The sequence below is a fragment of the Hippopotamus amphibius genome, chromosome 4, assembly GCF_030028045.1.
Source record: "Hippopotamus amphibius kiboko isolate mHipAmp2 chromosome 4, mHipAmp2.hap2, whole genome shotgun sequence".
NCBI lineage: Eukaryota > Metazoa > Chordata > Mammalia > Artiodactyla > Hippopotamidae > Hippopotamus > Hippopotamus amphibius.
The window spans coordinates 56,882,467-56,900,849 of record NC_080189.1 but is presented as its reverse complement, the minus strand read 5'-3'; the positions used below and the strand labels follow the sequence as shown (position 1 = coordinate 56,900,849).

Here is an 18,383-nt window from a genome sequence, read left to right as displayed (position 1 = left end):
AACACTAACCATCACCTGACAATGCAGGCTTGCCACAAATCTTCAAATTATAAAAAATGTAGTATCTGAAAAGCACAATAAGGCAAAGTGCAATAAAATGAGGTATACTTGTACTTACTTAAAAAGTTAAAACCTTTTTAAAACAGTATGATTATTTTTCAAGTCTCCATTGTAATACTTCTTAATAAAGGGGGAAAAAAAGCTACTATAATTTATATACACACATTAAATAAAATTCTAGTTTTCTCTACTACAATTTTCAAATATTTTCCAGCACAATTTCTGCTTGGATTTTATCACATCATTCATTTAGCAAACATTTATTGAATGCCTTTCATGTGCCATGCACTATATCAGGCTATGTCAGGCTGTAGGGATGCAATGGGAGGAAAAATCAGGCCTAATTCCTGCTTTCATGGAACTTAGAGTCTAGTAAGGAGAAAGACATTAAGTAAAATCAACACATTAAAAAAAAATCACCACTTTCAGAAGCACCATTAAGAAGAGGTAGAGACTCCCATTCAGGAAGGTCAGAGAAGGTAACTAGGGAAATGGCCTGGAGTGGACATACGAAGGATGAGTAGGAGCTAACTAGGTAAAAAGGAGAGAGAAAGACAGCCTAGACAGATGGGTACCTAGCATGTTAAAAGGCCTTATGGCAGGACAGAGGTGGCATCCTTGTGAAATTAGAAATGTCAATGTAGCTATAGCATGGAGACCAGAAGGGAAGCACTGTGTGAGTGAGGCTGAAGAAACAGGCAGGGACTAGGTCACATAGAACTTTTTAATAATACTCCTGTCATCAGTTTAGGAGTGATAGGAAGCCAGTGAAAAACTGCACTTAGGGTTAGGAAGAACTGGTTGTCACAGTTAGATCTGAAAAGATTATTGTGACTACAGTAACGGGAAAACAAAGAAACTGGATAGGGTGAGAGCGGAGGAAAAGGTAGACTAGAAAGGAGGCTACTGGGAAGTACAAGTGAGAGATTATGGCAGCTGAGGCCATGGTTGGCTCAGTGGAGATGAAGAGAAAGGGAGAAGTTAAGATTTGGGAGGTGAGACTGGAAAGGTAACAATGGGGTATAGGGTCTGAAGGAGAGGAAAGGTCAAAGTTGTTGTCCCAGGTCTACCACGTTGGTTGGTTGGTGCTGCCAGCCATGTAAACAGGGAATACCGGAGACTCAGGTACAGGTTTAAAAGCATGATTTTAATTTTAGACATGATGAGATTAAGGAGCTTTTGAGATATCCTAGAGGTGCTTTCAAATAGGCAGTTATATATATATGTGTATAGAGCTCAGAAGCTAGTCCAGAGGGAGAAATCTATAGCTATAGAAGCCTTGGGAGAAGATGTCATTTCCTAGGAAGATAGTAGAGTGAGAAGGTGTGGACTACTGATGTTTAATTACCTGTAGAAGCAATGAGTCTCCAAAGGAGCTTAAAAAAATACTTCAATACACATTTACTCTAAGGATAAGCAAACTAGCCTTGGTCTCATATTTTAAAAAAATAGGTAAGTAAATTTTACTTATTTTCTCATTAGGTAGCTTTCAACTATACAAGTTATTTTTATCACTGAGGAAATGCTCAGAAAATGACTTCTGTATTCTTAACAGAGTCATCCTTAAAATTCAATTACTGCTTAGTAAATACTGCCAAACATTTCTGTCTTCTGTCTTCAACCTCATTACTTTGGGACTAAATTTGACAGTAGATAACATAATACTTAAATCTATTTTCTTGTGGAAAGCTGAATGAATGTTACCAAGGATACACTCTATAAATCTACCAAATAGTTCAGTTTAATAGCTCTGAAACAGAGCCCATCTGGGTTTTGGCAGCAATTAGTGTAAACTATAGCTCTGTGCACTGTCTTTTTTATTCACTAACATCATTTATCTCTGAAAATCTTATTTGATTATCAAATGTCACTGATATTACCTAAACAATATAAAAGAGATGTCCATTTGAAAACCTGCATTAGCCTCCATTTTATGCCTTAATAGGTGAATGAAATATAAAACTCTTGTTATCAAAAAAGTTATCACAGAATAGACAAATGTCAAGTAGTAAAACTCAGATATCACCTTATTAGAACTGACCCTACTATGTAAAAGAAGTAACTTAAGGAAATATCAATGGAATGAAAATGGAGCTGATCATTTAAAAATACTTGAGGACACAATGTATAAACACTAGAGAAGAGAATCTTTGATTACAATAAAAATACTAGTTAAGTTAGCCTTAGAGTCTATATAATATTGTAAGCCAGAATTATGATACATTATATCATTTAGCTGAATGTAGATATCTGTGACAGAAAGGCTGTAAGTACTACACAACAATTCTACAGAACTGTTGCTTGCAGTTAATTGTGACCATGTGACTAAATTCTGGTCAGTGGAATAGGTGCAGGAGTGATTTATGCCACTTTCAGGACTGGCTCAAAAAGCTTCCTACATCTATTTCTCCACCCTTTTTCCTTTTTGCTTCCTTGGGCTGGAATGAAGATAATCCCCAGGGCAACCTCAGAAGCCACTTTGTTAAAATTGCAGTTCTCAGTCAGGCAAAATAACTGTGTGGAGCAGAGCCCCCTGTCCCATTTCTAACCTCAATGAAAAACACTTTAGACTACTATGATTAATAAATGTTTACTGTGTTTGACTCTACACTTTAATTTAGCAGCTAGCCTACCCTAATACAACTGTTACGTCACAGCTCCTCACAGATGAATAGCTTCCACTTTTATGCCAGCTCTATATTATATTTAAATGCAGTCTCTTTATTTGAAAGCTCAAGTAAAGGACAGGGTGCTGTGAACCTCACACAAAAGAAACATGATTTAAGGTATTTTGTATTTCTTTACAAGTTTTTAAGACTGTTAAGCATTATTACAGACTAAAAGGAAAATATTTTATCTTTAAATTCTAAGATTTTAAAAACTATTCTGAATTTCTGAATTTCATTTTTGAACCAGGTCTAAATTTTTCCCCCAAAGGATTTACTTCAAAGTTTTAAAAGATGGTAATGGAGAAATATAGTTTTATAATAAATAGATGGATTTAAAAATATAAAATAACATTTTAGATATATTATCTATTCATTTTAGAACTATGTTTTGAGGGCTTAAGTGATGCCAGATATTGTGGAAACAAAAAAAAAACAATAAAATGCTGCCCTCTAAGAGCTCCCAGGTTAATGTAGAAGAAAAGCAAATAAAGAAATTATATTACAATATTGTATTCTAAGTGTATGACACATACATGCACAGGATATAATGGGAAGAGACAGAAAGGCTCTCAATGTAGACTTGGGAACACGTAAGCAGAAAAGGTTTCCTGGAAGAGTGATTAATAAGGACAAGTAAGAGTGGGTAAATAAATGGGGAGAATGACACCCCAGCTAAAGAAGCCTGGGTCATGAAGGTCTACTAAAGAGTTGGGACATTTTAAGTCTGTGGAGGGCCAGTGAAGGGTTTTTCAGCAGGAGTGTTACATGCTCAAAATTTTAAAATGCAATATAAAAAATGAATAAGGGTGAAGAGTAATGGCAACAGCAGAGACTGTAATTTAGATGAAAAATAATGACAACCTGAATTGAAATGACAGTAAGAATGGAAAGAGCTAGGGAAGATGGGGAGAGGATGAGAGATACTCAGGAAGAGAAATGATGAGACTGTGCAAATGTAATAGAGATGGAGAAGGAACGTGTGACGTCCCAGTTTCTAGTCAGGGTGATTAAATGCCTGTGAAAGCCCATTAATCAAGATAGTGGGAGAAATGATTAGTTCAGGTGCGGACATCTTTAGGTTGAGGAGAAAATGTTAAAACAGGCATTTAGAAATAAAGCCTTGAATACTTTATTAAGGTCAGGTTATAGATATATTCTTTAATATTTAGATGGTTTTTGAAACCCCTGATTTCACTAGATAAATGTGCACAGCAATGTTTCTCAGAAACCAGTCCACTTGGTAGGCTTGTTTACAACTACACTTTTATGCCTCATCCCTCACCTAAAGACAGACTCTCTGGAAGTCGTCCTAGGAATCTCTGGTTAGTTTCCCAGGTAACTTTTATTTACACTAAAATTTAGAGCCACTGGTATATAAAGTGGAAAAGAGTGTCAAGTATAGAACTCTGGTAAATATCAATATTGAAGTTAGTGATTCGGGAAGGTTATATACCAAATTATTCACAGAGGTGATCAAAGTATGATGAAATATGCACTTTTAAATTTTCCTCTGATCAATTATATAAAATTTTTTGGAAGCTGACATTCTATTTTAGCATGGATGGTAAACGTTTATAGTTAAAACAGACCAGTATGCTTCAAAATGGATGAGAACAGTCATTTACCTTTCTCTCTTTAAAAACAATTTCTAAATCAGAAAAAACCTCTTTGAAACAAGCCAAAATGTCAAATATCAAGTGTGCAACGAGAGGGTCCAACTCAGCATGTGACAACTCTCAGAATGGCTATCACAGATAACTTAAAACAAGCTGAGCACTTTTCCTAAGTAAAGTTGGTAATGTCCTCAAAAAAAATAAAAAAATAAAAACAAACAAGCAAAAAACCTTACCTTAAAAGGAATAACACATTCCTGTGTTGACTATAAATTTCACTTGGTGCATTTCATGGTGAGAAACAGCTTTTACATAAAATAAATACAACTGGCAATACTAACAATACAACTGTTAGTTAACTGACTGTATTTAACTGACTTTAGTAAAAATTAATGTCAAAACTAGGACTAGGACTACGGACTCCAACTCTCAACCCTGCTCAAATCAGATCCATTTCTAAAATTAGATAATCTATAAGTTGATTTAGTAGTTCAATTTTCAAAAAGAAATTCCCTGTTTTTATGATTCCTAGCCAGTTTATACTTCAAAATACAAAATGTTATGAGGATGTTGAGTACTGCAGTAACCACTGCACAAAAACAAACTTAGACTTGTTTAGCAAACTATTTTGTTTTATGTTAAAACATTAAAATAGCCACCTTTTAACTCTGAAAAGTTTCAAAAGGCACTCATGTTATCAGAAGCACAAGACATTTCTTTCATTACCATGAGCTCGAAGTAAAGCTTCAGCAGTAAATAGTGGAGCCTGGAGCATGTCTGCTGTTTCCACAATAAGCATATCTTTCAATCTGCGAAGATCCTGAGGTCTTAATCCTTCATATGGCTTTAAAAAGAAGAAAAATAAAGTTAAACTGGCTCCTAGGAAGTTCTAAATGCCTATAAATAAATATATATATCATTTATTTAATCTTCCAGTTCCAGTTTGGCAATGAAGTTAAAAATGCTCTGTATGTTCCACTATCATGGACCTCAAGCTACTCTCTCACGTCTTTTTTAAGCAGGCAAGTGGATGCCTAGTTTCATGTACCTTATCATTCTAAAACAAAAGAATCATACTATCATTACAAAACCATCTTCCTTCATAGTTTTGAAAATCTGAATAATACAAAAAAAGTATTAGAAATAAAAACCTATAATCCTACCACTGAGCAATGGTCATGATTAAAGTTCTCGAGTATTTTTTTATCCAGTCTTTTCTTTTTTTGTAAATCAATTGTGTGAATATATCAACATATGTATTCACTTAGACACAGCTTTAATCACTGAACCACCAACAGTTACACTTATTGAGATTCAATCTGGATTGCTAGTGGGATTATATGATACTTATTAATTGATTTTGAGTGAAGTGATTATGACATACTATTCAACTTCTTGCTCCTTAGTTTTCTTCATAAAGGTACTGTATCATTTCAGGTTTTTTAAAATTCTTTTGTTATCCTTTATCTTTTTTTCTTTGCTTTTAACAGAAAACATATAAAGAATAAAATCACAAATGTCTCACTATTCAGAAATTTATAAAAGCTAAAATAACCTGTGACATGTTTTCCCCATTACAGTTCCTTAATTTTCCCCATCCTTGCTTATGGCAATCACTATCATGAATTTGATTTGTAGCTATCATAATATTATGGCATAACATTATATACTTCACTAAGCAATTTGCTTTTATTTTTATTCAATGTTGTGTTTTTATTATTAATATTGATATATGTATCTATTTCAATCAGATAAACAGATGTAACCAGCTTATTGAAGTAAGCATGGAACTAAAGACTATAACTTTAAAAGCAGCAGAGGGACTTCCCAGGTGGTGCAATGGTTAAGAATCTGCCTGCCAAACCGGGGGACACAGGTTCATGCACTGCTCGAAGATCCCACATGCCGTTGAGCAACTAAACCTGTGTGCCACAACTATTGAGCCTGTGCTCTAGAGCCTGTGAGCCACAACTATTGAGCCCGTGTGCTGCAACTACTGAAGCTCATGCACCTAGAGCCTGGGCTTTGCAACAAGAGAAGCCACCGCAATGAGGAGCCTGCTCGTTGCAAAGAAGAGTAGCCCCTGTTCACCGCAACTAGAGAAAGCCCATATGCAGGAAAGAAGACCCAATGCAGCCAATAAATAAATAAATTTATTAAAAAAAAAAAAAAAGCAGCAGAAATTCTCAAGTACTTATCAGAATAACCACCATTGAGGATGTCCTTTGGTAACATCTATCACACATTCCAGAGAGTTCTGGGCAGTCAGTAAACCCTATCCCTTATTTATAGATATTTTAAAATTAGATATTATCTTTATTTCTTGCTTTGCTTTTTTGATTATCATGGAAACCATCTCATCAATTCTTACTTAACTCCATGTAACGGAAACTTTATTCACCAAGGATAATTTCTCTCAGTTGATAAGTTTCCTGATCCTAAGATGTCTTCTAGTAGCAGGGATGCATATATAAGCAATGAGTGTTTAATGACAGGAAAGACTGACAGACTTGACTGCCAAAAAACTGCCAAGATTTAAACATAAAAAGTGTGCTGCTTTTAATATATAAGGAATTTGTGACAATCAGTAAATTCAAAATATCAAAAGTTATAAAAATACAAACATCCTTAAGTATACAAACTCTTTCCCTAACAAACTGGCCAAGGTTTGGGGTGGCGGGGGGAACCCTGCAGTATTGGTAAGGTTGCAGTGAGACGGCCCTCTGATGTACTGTGGGTAAATACAGAAATTGGCATATCATTTAACAACTAAGCATCATGTATCATGAGCCTTTAAAATATTCATCTTTTGACTCAACAATTTTACTTATAGGAATCTATCCTAAGGTCTAATCACAATGTGAACAAAACTGGTCATGTGCAATGTTACTTTTAAAGGTGACAAAATGCAAGTAACCCAAATGTACTTTAAGGGAGTTACAGAATATCTACATGTTAGAGTAGTTAGCAGTCATTCAAAATGTTTTCCATGATGAGTTTGTAAAGATCAAGAAATGTTAAGCGGAAAAAAAAAAAAACCCTACAGGATATAAAATGTACAATATTATCACTGATTAAAAATGGAAGGCAAAATGTTACAAGTATTATTTGTAAGTGGTAGAGTAATGAATATTTTAAATTTTAATTCTGCTTCTTCTTATAAAGAGCATGTTTGGGGCTTCCTAGGTGATGCAATGGTTGAGAATTCACCTGCCAATGCAGGGTACACGAGTTCGATCCCTGCTCCAGGAAGATCCCACATGCCGCGGAGCAACTAAGCCCGTGTGCCACAACTATTAAGCCTGCGCTTTAGAGCCTGTGAGCCACAACTACTGAGCCCATGTGCTGCAACTACCATGCTCCTCAACAAGAGAAGCCACAGCAATGAGGAGCCCGCACACCACAAGGAAGAGTAGCCCCCACTCGCCGCAACTAAAAAGAAAAAAGCCCGCGCACAGCAAAAAAGACCCAACACAGCCAATAAAAATAAATAAATAAATAAATAAGTAAGTAAGTAAGTAAATAAAAAGAGCATGTTTGGCTGAAAAAAATTTAATTTAAATGTTATAGAACTTCCCTGGTGGTCCAGTGGTTAAGACTACGTGCTTCCAATACAGGGTGCGCAGGTTTGATTCCTGATTGGGAAACTAAGATCCCACATGCTGCTCAGCACAGCCAAAAAAACCAAAAACCAAAAACCAAAAAACCAACAAACCAATAACACCACCACTAGGGATGTTAAAGAGCTTTAAACAGTGGCAGAGCATGCACTCAATCAGTCTGCAGTGTCACTCTTTTCACAAATGATGGTAAAGACAATGCTGAATACATTTCCTATCACACTGTATTAACAGTCTACTACCCCAATATACACATTCAGCTATACTGCCATGAATCTCTACATATTACAGGTATCCTATAACCTTAAGTAGAAAAAGAAATAAAAATTTAACCTAAACTATTCTATACAGGGATTAACTAGAAAAAGAAAAAAGGGAAAATTAATCCAAACTATCCTTTAAAAAGTGTCCCCCAAATCATCATGTAATTTTGTTTTTAAGCCAATTTATGAACCACACTTTGTCCTATAAAAACCTACCAAATCCTTTTATGATTAAATCTGTAGTACTCATTGAAGTCTAGAAGCTATACACTATGTATAACATTGCCTCTAGAAAGTGTTCCAAGTTCAGATTTGGGATTCCAGGTATCTTTCCTGCCTCAGCAATGAAATCCAATATTTCTTGTTATTCTCAGTGGTAGCAACTGTTTATTTCCTAGTATTATTTCCTAAATGTTCTTTTTCAGATTAGCCATCATTCTACCTAATTTATGTTTAACCAAATAAAATTTGACTTTAGATATATTAAGGAATAATATTGACATAAAGCAATCTGTAGATAGATTATTTTTTTTTTAATGCACAGTTTAAAACTTAAATAGGTTGCAATGGAAGAAAAATAGTCCTTGAAGGAGAGAGACATATTGCTTTCATGAACAGGTAACATATTCACTCTGAATCTCTGCAATGGAACTATAACTAGGTTATGTGAAGTATTTCAATACATTGCTGAGTCTCAAGTGGGAAGTATCCCTCTCTTCTGCAGGAAGGATTAAAATGAAGGTGTCTTTCTTTTTCCTATAGCAAAGATAAACTGCCTCTATTTTCAGATTAACACAAACCAGCAATAACCTTCAAAGCAGTCCAGTACTGATACAAAGAAAAAGGAAACTAAAGAGGAAGAGTGAATAAAAGTGCCTCTTTTGCATCAGTACATATTACTGCTACCAAAATGCCACTGCAGAAATGTGAAAGAGCCCAACATACAAACTGTACCACTTAGATGTCATGTATAAAGTGACAGTATCTTCAAAAACTGTTTTGGAAAATACTACGACAAAGGACTTACAAAAGAAGTATTTTTTTCCACAGTGAAAACAGTTTTCTCCCTGATTACACATATGAAACACGTCTGTTGTTAAAAACAAATGAAAAAACAGGTACCTATTTACCCAAATATAATACTTACTGTTAAAATTTTAAATGATGTGAAAGACACTCAGGGAAAGGAGAACGAAAGGATACTACAACCCTCTAAAGTGGAGACCATCATTATCTTCATTTTAAGGAAGAAACCAAAGCAGAGAGACTAACTAACCTGCTTAAGGCCACACAGTAGGTAAGCTCTGGGGCCGAGATATGAATCCAGTCAGTTTGGCTTCAGAACCACGTTTCTAACCACAGTAATGAACCAACTGGATAAAGATATATATGTAACTAGTAAGTAAATATTCACTGTAGCCTTGTTTTTAATGGCAAAAATATCTAAATCATTTAAATAGTTGTCAATAGGTAAGTGGTTAAAATATGTAGATCATATTTTCTGATTTGGGAAAGCTGTTCATGATATTCTGTTAAGTTGAAAAAATATTTTAGCAGAACTCAATATACTATGTGATCTTATTTTTGCATTAAAAATTCTATATACTTATATGTTTGCTTAAGTGTGGTAGCACACACAAAAAACTGTAACCATTGGGGGGTAAAGTCAGAAGAGAAAAAAAATTTTTTTACAGCAGTAAATATTCATTATAATTTTCAGGAAATGTATGAAAACAGAAAAAATAATAATGGAAAATTACCCATAATCACAATTATCATTTTGGTATACTTCAATCTTCTTCCAATACATAATAGCTTTTGTTTTTTGGTGGGTTTTTTTTGCCGCACCACGCAGCTTGTGGGATCTTACTTTCCCAACCAGGGATTAACCTGGGTCCACGGCAGTGAAAGCCCAAGTCTTAACCACTGGACCACCACGGAATTCCCCGTAGCAGTTTTTAAAATGTAATTAGTATCAAACCATTCTGTAACCTTTTTTAAACTTAACATAATACCTTATCATGGTTATTACAGTTCATTTAGGTCTTAAAATCTGCTGATAATGAGTATTAATTTCTGATTTAATAATGAATTAAGATAGTATCTTGGAGAAAAATCCTAAACATAGTCATACATGCGTTTCAATTTAATCATTTTACATTTCTAAAATATTGTTCAAATGTTGTTTTATAGATAAATTATTAGATTAATTCTTACATTAATAATTTCTTAGTCAAGTTCATGGATTGTCAAAGGGTAGGCAGTAAGGCAGTACAATAAATACAGATGCTTAGACTTGAAGGCTGAAGAATCAGATTCAACTCACTTTGATCCTGGAAACTTATTCAACTATCTTGTAGTTTATCTTTCTCATTTAAAAAAAGAAGTAATATATTTGTCATTTGAGGTTACTCTGTGGATTCAACAACCACATGTAAGTGCTTAGGACATCTGCCCTCTCTTTCTATGTGTACTTAATCTGGATAAGCATTCCTATAAAATAACCTAACTAAAGAAAACACAAAAGGTGAAACAAGTAAATCTTTTAATTTCAAGAAACTCAGTTTTCCTGGCCATCTGGAGAGTATAGAAGGTTAAAAACTGTCAGGAATTCATGAAAAAAATAAAACAGACAATACAATTATTTTTCTAAACATACAGTTAATATAAGTTCTCTCAGAATCAAGTTAGCACTGAAAAAACACTTGAGGAATCAGAATCATTTTTAGAGGAAAAAATTTATTGTGTCAATAATTTCTTTTAAGAAGTATTTATGGATGCTCACTGTGCAAGCAGTGTCTTAAACACTGAAAATATTCTATTAAATAAGGTAGTTATGGTTCTGGCTCTCATAGAGTTGACAATCGAATAAAAGAGAAAGGCAATACACAAGTAAACAAATATATAAACAGAATAATTGTAGCATATGATAAGTGCTATGAAAAATAAAGAGGGTATTATGTAAAGAATAATGGGAGGAGAAAACCTTGGAGATGATTTCAGACATAAGGAATAGGAGATGCAAAAGCCTTAGTGTAGTCTAGGTACTATAATTAGAGCAAAGTGTGCCAGGAAAACACATTTGAGATGATGATGGAGAGGTAAACAGTGGTGAGACTATGTAAGGTCTTATATCTGAGCAAATAGTTTGGATTTTATTTTAAGTACATTAAAAATTCACTAAGTGGTTTAAGTGATATGATCTAATTTAGTTTAAAAATGTCACTCTGGCTACTGTGCACAAAATGGATTCTAAGGGGACCAGAACAGAAGGAAGGAAACCAGTCAGGAAACTACTATAGCAGGTTCAGATGACAAGTGAAGTTGGAGAGGACCTAGGGAGGTAGGAGTAGAGATGGGGATCAGTAAATGGATTTAGGTTATATTTTTGGAGGTAGATTGACAGAATTCCCAGACTGTTTGGATGTGGGAATCAAGAATGCTTCCCACATTTATGCTTGAGTGGATGGAGGTAATGTTTACTGAGACAAGGAAGACTTAAAGGAAAACCAGAAAGCAATGTCCCTGAAGCCAAGGGAAGAGTTTTTCACTAAGAAGGGAGTGGTTAATTGTGTCAAGTGGTACTGAGGAATTCAAGTAAGATGAGGAGAGAAAAGCACCTACTGGATTTGGCAACATGGTGACTCGGTGTCCATGTCAGTGCCATTCCACCAGAGTAGAAGGGAAGAAAGTCACACTGCAATGCGCTGAAGAGTGAAGGGAAGGTGAGGAAGTCGGTACGTATGGACAATTCTTAAGTTTTGCTTTTCTCACATGAAGATCAGAGATATGGGGCTACAACTGAAGGGGGACAGGGACAGGGCTGGGGAAGAGTGGTCAATGGAGAGGTTGTTTTGTTTTTTAAGATGGGAGTTACCAAAGCATGTTTGTTGATAAGAGCAACCCAGAAGACAGGCAGAGACTGAGGAACAGGACTGGAGTCTTGGAGCCATCTCTATTTATATGTAATTAAACATACTTACATATGTTAAAGGATAGACACCAACTCCAGGTTTTCTAGATGTACTTCCATAATTACAGCTATGTAGGTCACAGGATATTTAGCATATTGCAAAGAAGACCACACAAAATGGATTTTAAAGACAAAAAAATAAAATTTAATATAAAATCCATATAATTTTCTTATTAAAAAAACCTTACCTCTCGTTTGTCTAATGCAGCATATTCAGCTTCTATTTCTTCAGCTTCGGGATCCCGTGAGAATACCATTTGACTTTCCAGATTGAGGGCCAAATCTTTGTGGTGTTGCTTTTCAGCACAATCACAAGGAGTATCTTTATTCTCATTCTCAGCAAACAAGTCTCCTCCATGTTTTACTAAAAGCTAAAAAAGTTTTTTTCAAAAACTTGCAAATACAGATTTAAATGACAAGTTACCTCATGCTGCATATTAATAAAAATTTAATATAATAAAATAAGCACATCAAAAGTTCAACAGTATGTACCTGAAATGACAATAAAAGTTATTTAGATACCAGTGGTTTCTGATTTCAAGATTAGCAATTCTTGTTTATTAGTGTTAAGATGACTTCCTTTGGTTAACAACAACAAACCAATTTCTTAAACTTTACAAATTCTTAAGCATTCTGTCCAATCCAAACATAAAATTTTGCTTTAAATTTCATACATTTCTATAACTCTTTCTTAAACAAGGAGGACACAGCCGATACTGTTACTTTAACCACTAATACCTGGATGTCCTGACAAGGCAGACAAACATTTTCATTTGTATCATTCATTATCCAGCTAAATAATGAAATGAAATTAGGTTGAGCAAATCACTGAAGCAAAACTGTTTTCAATATTTCTCAAAATAAGCAATGGGAATAGCTACTGATAGCCAAGTTGGGAAGATACTCTATAATCTCTTGATATTTTTTCAATTTATTTATTTATTGGCTGCATTGGGTCTTTGTTGCTGCACGAGGGCTTTCTCTAGTAGCGGAGAGCGGGGGCTACTCTTTGTTGTGGTGCGCGGGCTTCTCAGGGAGGTGGCTTCTCTTGTTGCAGAGCACGGGCTCTAGGCAAGTGGGCTTCAGTAGTTGTGGCACATGGGCTCAATACTTGTGGTTCGTGGGCTCTAGAAGGCAGGCTCAGGAGTTGCGGTGCATGGGCTTAGTAGGTCCGCGGCATGTGGAATCTTCCCCGAGCAAGGCTCAAACCCGTGTCCCCTGCACTGGCAGGCAGATTCTTAACCATTGCGCCACCAGGAAAGCCCTATCAAATCTCTTGATATTTAAAGGTAGGATTTCGCTCAAAGAAATCCCACTTTTAAAAATACAGGGAATAGTGACTTGACTTGTTCACTATTGAGGTTTCTACTGGTTTTGCAGAAGTTAAATACATTGTTATTAAGGGCTGCAGGTTCAAGGTTCCCCATTATGCCTGCAGAGACATTAGGAAGGACATGAACACCATGAGGGCCATAATCTAGAACCACCCTAAAGGACAGCCTGACAATTAGTAATGGAGCTGATTCTTTTATAGAATTCAGTCAAAACCATAACAACACAGTAACAGCCACCACTGAATGTTTTCTAACAGTGCCAAGTGCTATGCTAAGACTTCAAATACATATTCTTAAATATTAACAACCCCAAGTGGAAGGGATATTATAATGTTTCAGAAGAGTTAAATAGCTTGACTAAAGTCACCCAAGTAGTAAGCAGTAGAACTGGGATTCAGACACAAGTTTGACAAGTTCTGAACCATGACTGGACATTGTACTGACACAAAGAATAGGCTGATCACAAAATAAAGAAGTCAAATATATTCCAGGCCCACCATAAAGTTCTGGCCAGATCTTATTTATGATCTAAATGTGAATACTTTTTAGAGATTTTCATTTTTTATGGGGGTTAATCAAAATGGTAGCTTCTTCTCATTTTCTTCCAAATAATTTTATCTCCTCTCCCTCCAACAAACACACAGGTCTTCCTGTAAAGTTCCTTTATTGCTTTTGGAACTGTCATCCTTATGGTTCCTCTACAGTCATCCCAAGAGGCCCTGACAAGATTAAGGACTTCTACCAATGCCAGACTTGGAAACCACGGACTAACCTGACAAGCCCAATGAATTCTTACTTTAGGCCAAAGGTATACCTCTGAGTATATGGCATGGTGTAAAACATTTTTTAAGTTGTAAAAACAAGCAAACAAACAAATCAAGAAGAATATGAAACATAGACTTGTGGTCACAAAGCTTAAAATATTTACTCATTACGTCTGGCCCTTTACAGAAAAAAATCTGTGAAGCATAGCTCTCAGCAGTCACTGTTGCAGCCACCTTCTACAGCCAGAAGGAAAGGTTATATATCAGCTGCTATTTACCACCTGGAACCTTTTTAGTTTAAGTGTGGTCTGGGGACCAGTACTGTCACCACAGGGTTTGTCAGAAATGCTGAATCTCAGTGTTACCACCCAATCCCCTCCCACTCCAGGCCTCTAAATCAGAATCTGATTCTAATCTCCAGGAGATTCTTATGCACATTAAAGTTTGACAAGCAATGACCCTAGAAAATAGCTTATGTGGTATGGAAACTGACATATATATGGCCTACTCTATTCAATACTGGAGACTTGTAGTAAGTCCACAGACTTATCATACCTATTGCAGGGTCTATTACTGTTTTCAGCCTTTCTGCTTCACAGGTCATCCAAACAAAACAGACTATTTACTTTTGGCTGCTACAGAACTAAGAGCTGACTTTATTCTCTGGTTCTTTATTTAGAGTAGTAGAAAATGATTTCTAAAATACATACTGGGATAGCTTTCAGAGCCATGATTTGATTTACTTCCACACAGATACTACCATAGAAGAGATTCTAAATATTAGCAAACAAGATAAATCATTTTTAACCTAATTACCCCAGTCCTTAGCAAAAGCAAAGACAACAAAATTTAAGGGCCTGTGACATTCCAGAATATTGGTGAGAGGAACCTTCCAGAGTATAGATTGCATTCCTTGGGGTTAAAAAAAAAAAAGGATGTGTAGAGAGGGGATGTCCGAGAAGTCATCGTTGAGAGTCACTGTTGACCATTTTTAGAACTTGAGATTCCTTGCCTTGATTGGTAATCTGTCTTTGAAAGGAGTCCCCAGATGAGTCTGATGGGTGTTGGGTGAGAGGCCACAGAAACCTATCTCATTGCTGCAATTGGTACCTGGAGGGAAACTCATAATCAGTGATGGAATGGAGAGTCCATGTTTGCAGCATTTGTCTTGGCAAGGAAAATCAACGTATATGCTACCTGTGACATAGAAGCTAGCTAGCTATCAGCAGTACTGCCTGACACTGGAGGAATACTTTTTAAAAAAGTATTTCAGCATACTGCCCTTTGGGGCCTAAGGCTGGAACACCAGTAAGCAGAAGATGTCAAGATATCTCTTAAACTTTTGCTGCACAAAGTCAGGTGTTTTGCTTTTATATAATAGGGAGTTACACCTGGTTCTGAAGAGGTAGTTTTTAAATGCTTCAACCAAAGCATTCTAAGTATCATTTTCTTAACTCTCAAGCAAGGAGAATTGAATATTTTATTCACATGTCGTTTTTAGCCTATCTCACACACTTGGTGGTACATACAATTTTCTACTTTAAAAGAAACATCCAACTACCATTATCTTAGCACATCTGTTTATCGATTTTGCCTTCCTTTCTGTTCATAATCCCAGAGGAAGAGGGGAAGGATAGCCCCTAGTTCATGACAAATCCCTTCCCACCTCTTTGATCTATCATCTAAATGGCTGGTTGACTCTGAACAAGTCATTTAACTTCTACAAGCCTCAGTTTACACAGGTGCATCTGTAAAATGAGGCTTACATAATATTGAGAAAGAATGTAAAAAAAGATGATTCTTTGAGTTTGCTCTAGTTGTAAAATTTTCTCATCTCTGTTTCCCTTATGACCTTGAGCACTCCATTACTCCCTCCATCTTCACTCTCTGACTTTCTACTGGCTCCTGGTATAGGGGTCCCTTATCTTAATTCCATTAGCCTTCTAGTCACTTAACCAATACTTTACTTTCTCTCTCAGCCACATTTCTCAAATTAGTGACTAACATCCACTGTCTCTCTATTTGCTCAGCAAATTACTCAATTTCTCCCAGCAATCTGACTTCTACTCTGCCCACTTCACTATAATATTCCTGAAAGTCATTAATACCTCTCAAATCCAACAGCCTGTATCAGTGTTCTAATCCCTTGCCCTTTCTGAAGCATGTCAAATGAACTGACTACCTCCTCTCTTGAAATTCTTCTCTTGGCATCCTCAAGACTGTCTTATTTTGGTTCTCTTCTCTGCTGTTTTGCTTTTTGTTATAGGCCACATATTGTTCTTACTCCCATTAAACACAGGCATTCTCCAAGTTGATGCTGTGACTTCAATTCTGTAATTTTATCTATAAAGTCATTTCCTTGGATTTCTCATCTATATCTTATCATGCAAATAACATTTAATTCTAAATCTATATTCATTACTCCCAGTTAGTTCTAATTTTCAATAGCCTGAATACCATTTCATGTCGATAATCTAAGACCTCAATCTCCCTCCAAATGAAAATTCAAGATATTCTCCTTTCCTTCTCACCAATTTTTTCACCTAATCGTACTTTTATTTTATTTTTCTTTTCCTTTTTACTACTGAAGTATAGCTGACATACAATACCTCATCTCACTTTTAAATATCTATCAATTGTTAGTAGGCTTCAAATGAACTAGGCTCAAAATCATGCTCAATTTACTTAAAAATAAAGTTAATTTATTTTACTCTAATTATAGATATGATAACAGATTGTTGTATAAAATGCAGAAAAGTCAAAGAGAGAAAATTATATTATCCAAAGATAGCTCACATTGTTGATGTTAATATTTTAAAGTCTCCATCATTTTTAACCTTTCTCTCCCTTACTTTCATGTATCAACTGATCGAGTCACCAAAATGCAGCCACCTCATTCTTCCCATTTCTAATACCACCACACAAATCCAGGCTCTTTATCAGTTCACAGCAGAATCAGTGTAATAATATTCTAACTCCTGTCACTCCCTCTAGCATACTGGTTTTCAACCTTGGCTGTACACTGGAATCATCTGGAGAAGTTTAATATACTAGTGTCTGGGGGTCCACTCTCAGAAATTCCAATTTTATTGATTTATTTATGGTCTACACAATGGGACTTTATGCCCAGACATGGTTACAACCACTGTTTCAGCACAAAGGTTTCCAAATTGTTTAAGAATCATCTGGGGAGTCTGATAGTCATATTACAGTGATCTAGAGCGGGGATTAAAGATACACACTTTTTACAGGTGATTCCATTGTAGGTCCCACAGAGTCCTGCTCTAAGCCAAGGCTTCTCAAACTTTCATATGATTACGAATGAATCACCTTACGATTCTTGTTAAACTACAAATTCAGCTCAGCTCATCTGAGATGAGGCCTGAGATTCTGCATTCCCAACATGTATACAAATTGATGCCAATGCCACTCTGAGGACCATTGTTTGGGTAGCAAGGCTTTAAGTACCACTCCTTTAGAAGCACCCCCTTTCAACTCTATTCTACATTACAACCATTAGACTAATCTTACTATATTTGCTTTCATTATAGCACTCCATCAATCAAAAAATTTAAATGGCTCAATTTTCTATAAATAAATCCAATATTCACAGCATTACTATTTAGTATTTTCTACTTAGTATGGCTTCTGTCTTCATTTTAAGTCATCTGTCTTATCAAACCTCTGCAAAATACTTCAACCTGCATATGTTTGAGACCTAAAACAGTGCTTCTCAAACTGTAACATGCAAACGAATAACCAGTAAAACTTGCTTAAGGCATTCCTGGAGTCTACCCCCAGAGATTCTGATTTGGAATCTGGAGGCCTGGTGGGCACAAGAATTTGTATTTATAACAAGCTCCCAGGAGTTACTGATGCTACAGGTCTGAGGGCCACATTTTGAGTAGCCTTCAAATAGATAAACTGAAATCTTATCCACTCAAATATTACTACTCCCCATGAAATCTTCTGGGTTAAGTAAAATTAAAATGATGTCTCCTTCCCTTCAATGCCTATAACAGTTAATGCCTAAATAATTAATAGCTCTTAGCATCATAATGTTTTAGAGGCAATAATCAAATCACAA

General features: G+C 35.7%; 1 protein-coding gene across 5 annotated transcripts in view; it reads right to left on the bottom strand.

The window, feature by feature from the left end:
- ANKIB1 (ankyrin repeat and IBR domain containing 1) overlaps window positions 1–18,383 on the bottom strand; it is a 139,787-nt gene that overhangs the window by 42,978 nt on the left and 78,426 nt on the right. For all 5 annotated transcript variants that reach the window (XM_057732936.1, XM_057732940.1, XM_057732937.1 and 2 more), the window contains exons 4-5: window positions 12,387–12,569; window positions 5,069–5,186 (exon numbers count right to left, since the gene is read on the bottom strand). In XM_057732936.1, coding sequence (XP_057588919.1) covers window positions 5,069–5,186; window positions 12,387–12,569 — 301 coding nt within the window. The remainder of the gene's footprint in view (window positions 1–5,068; window positions 5,187–12,386; window positions 12,570–18,383) is intronic.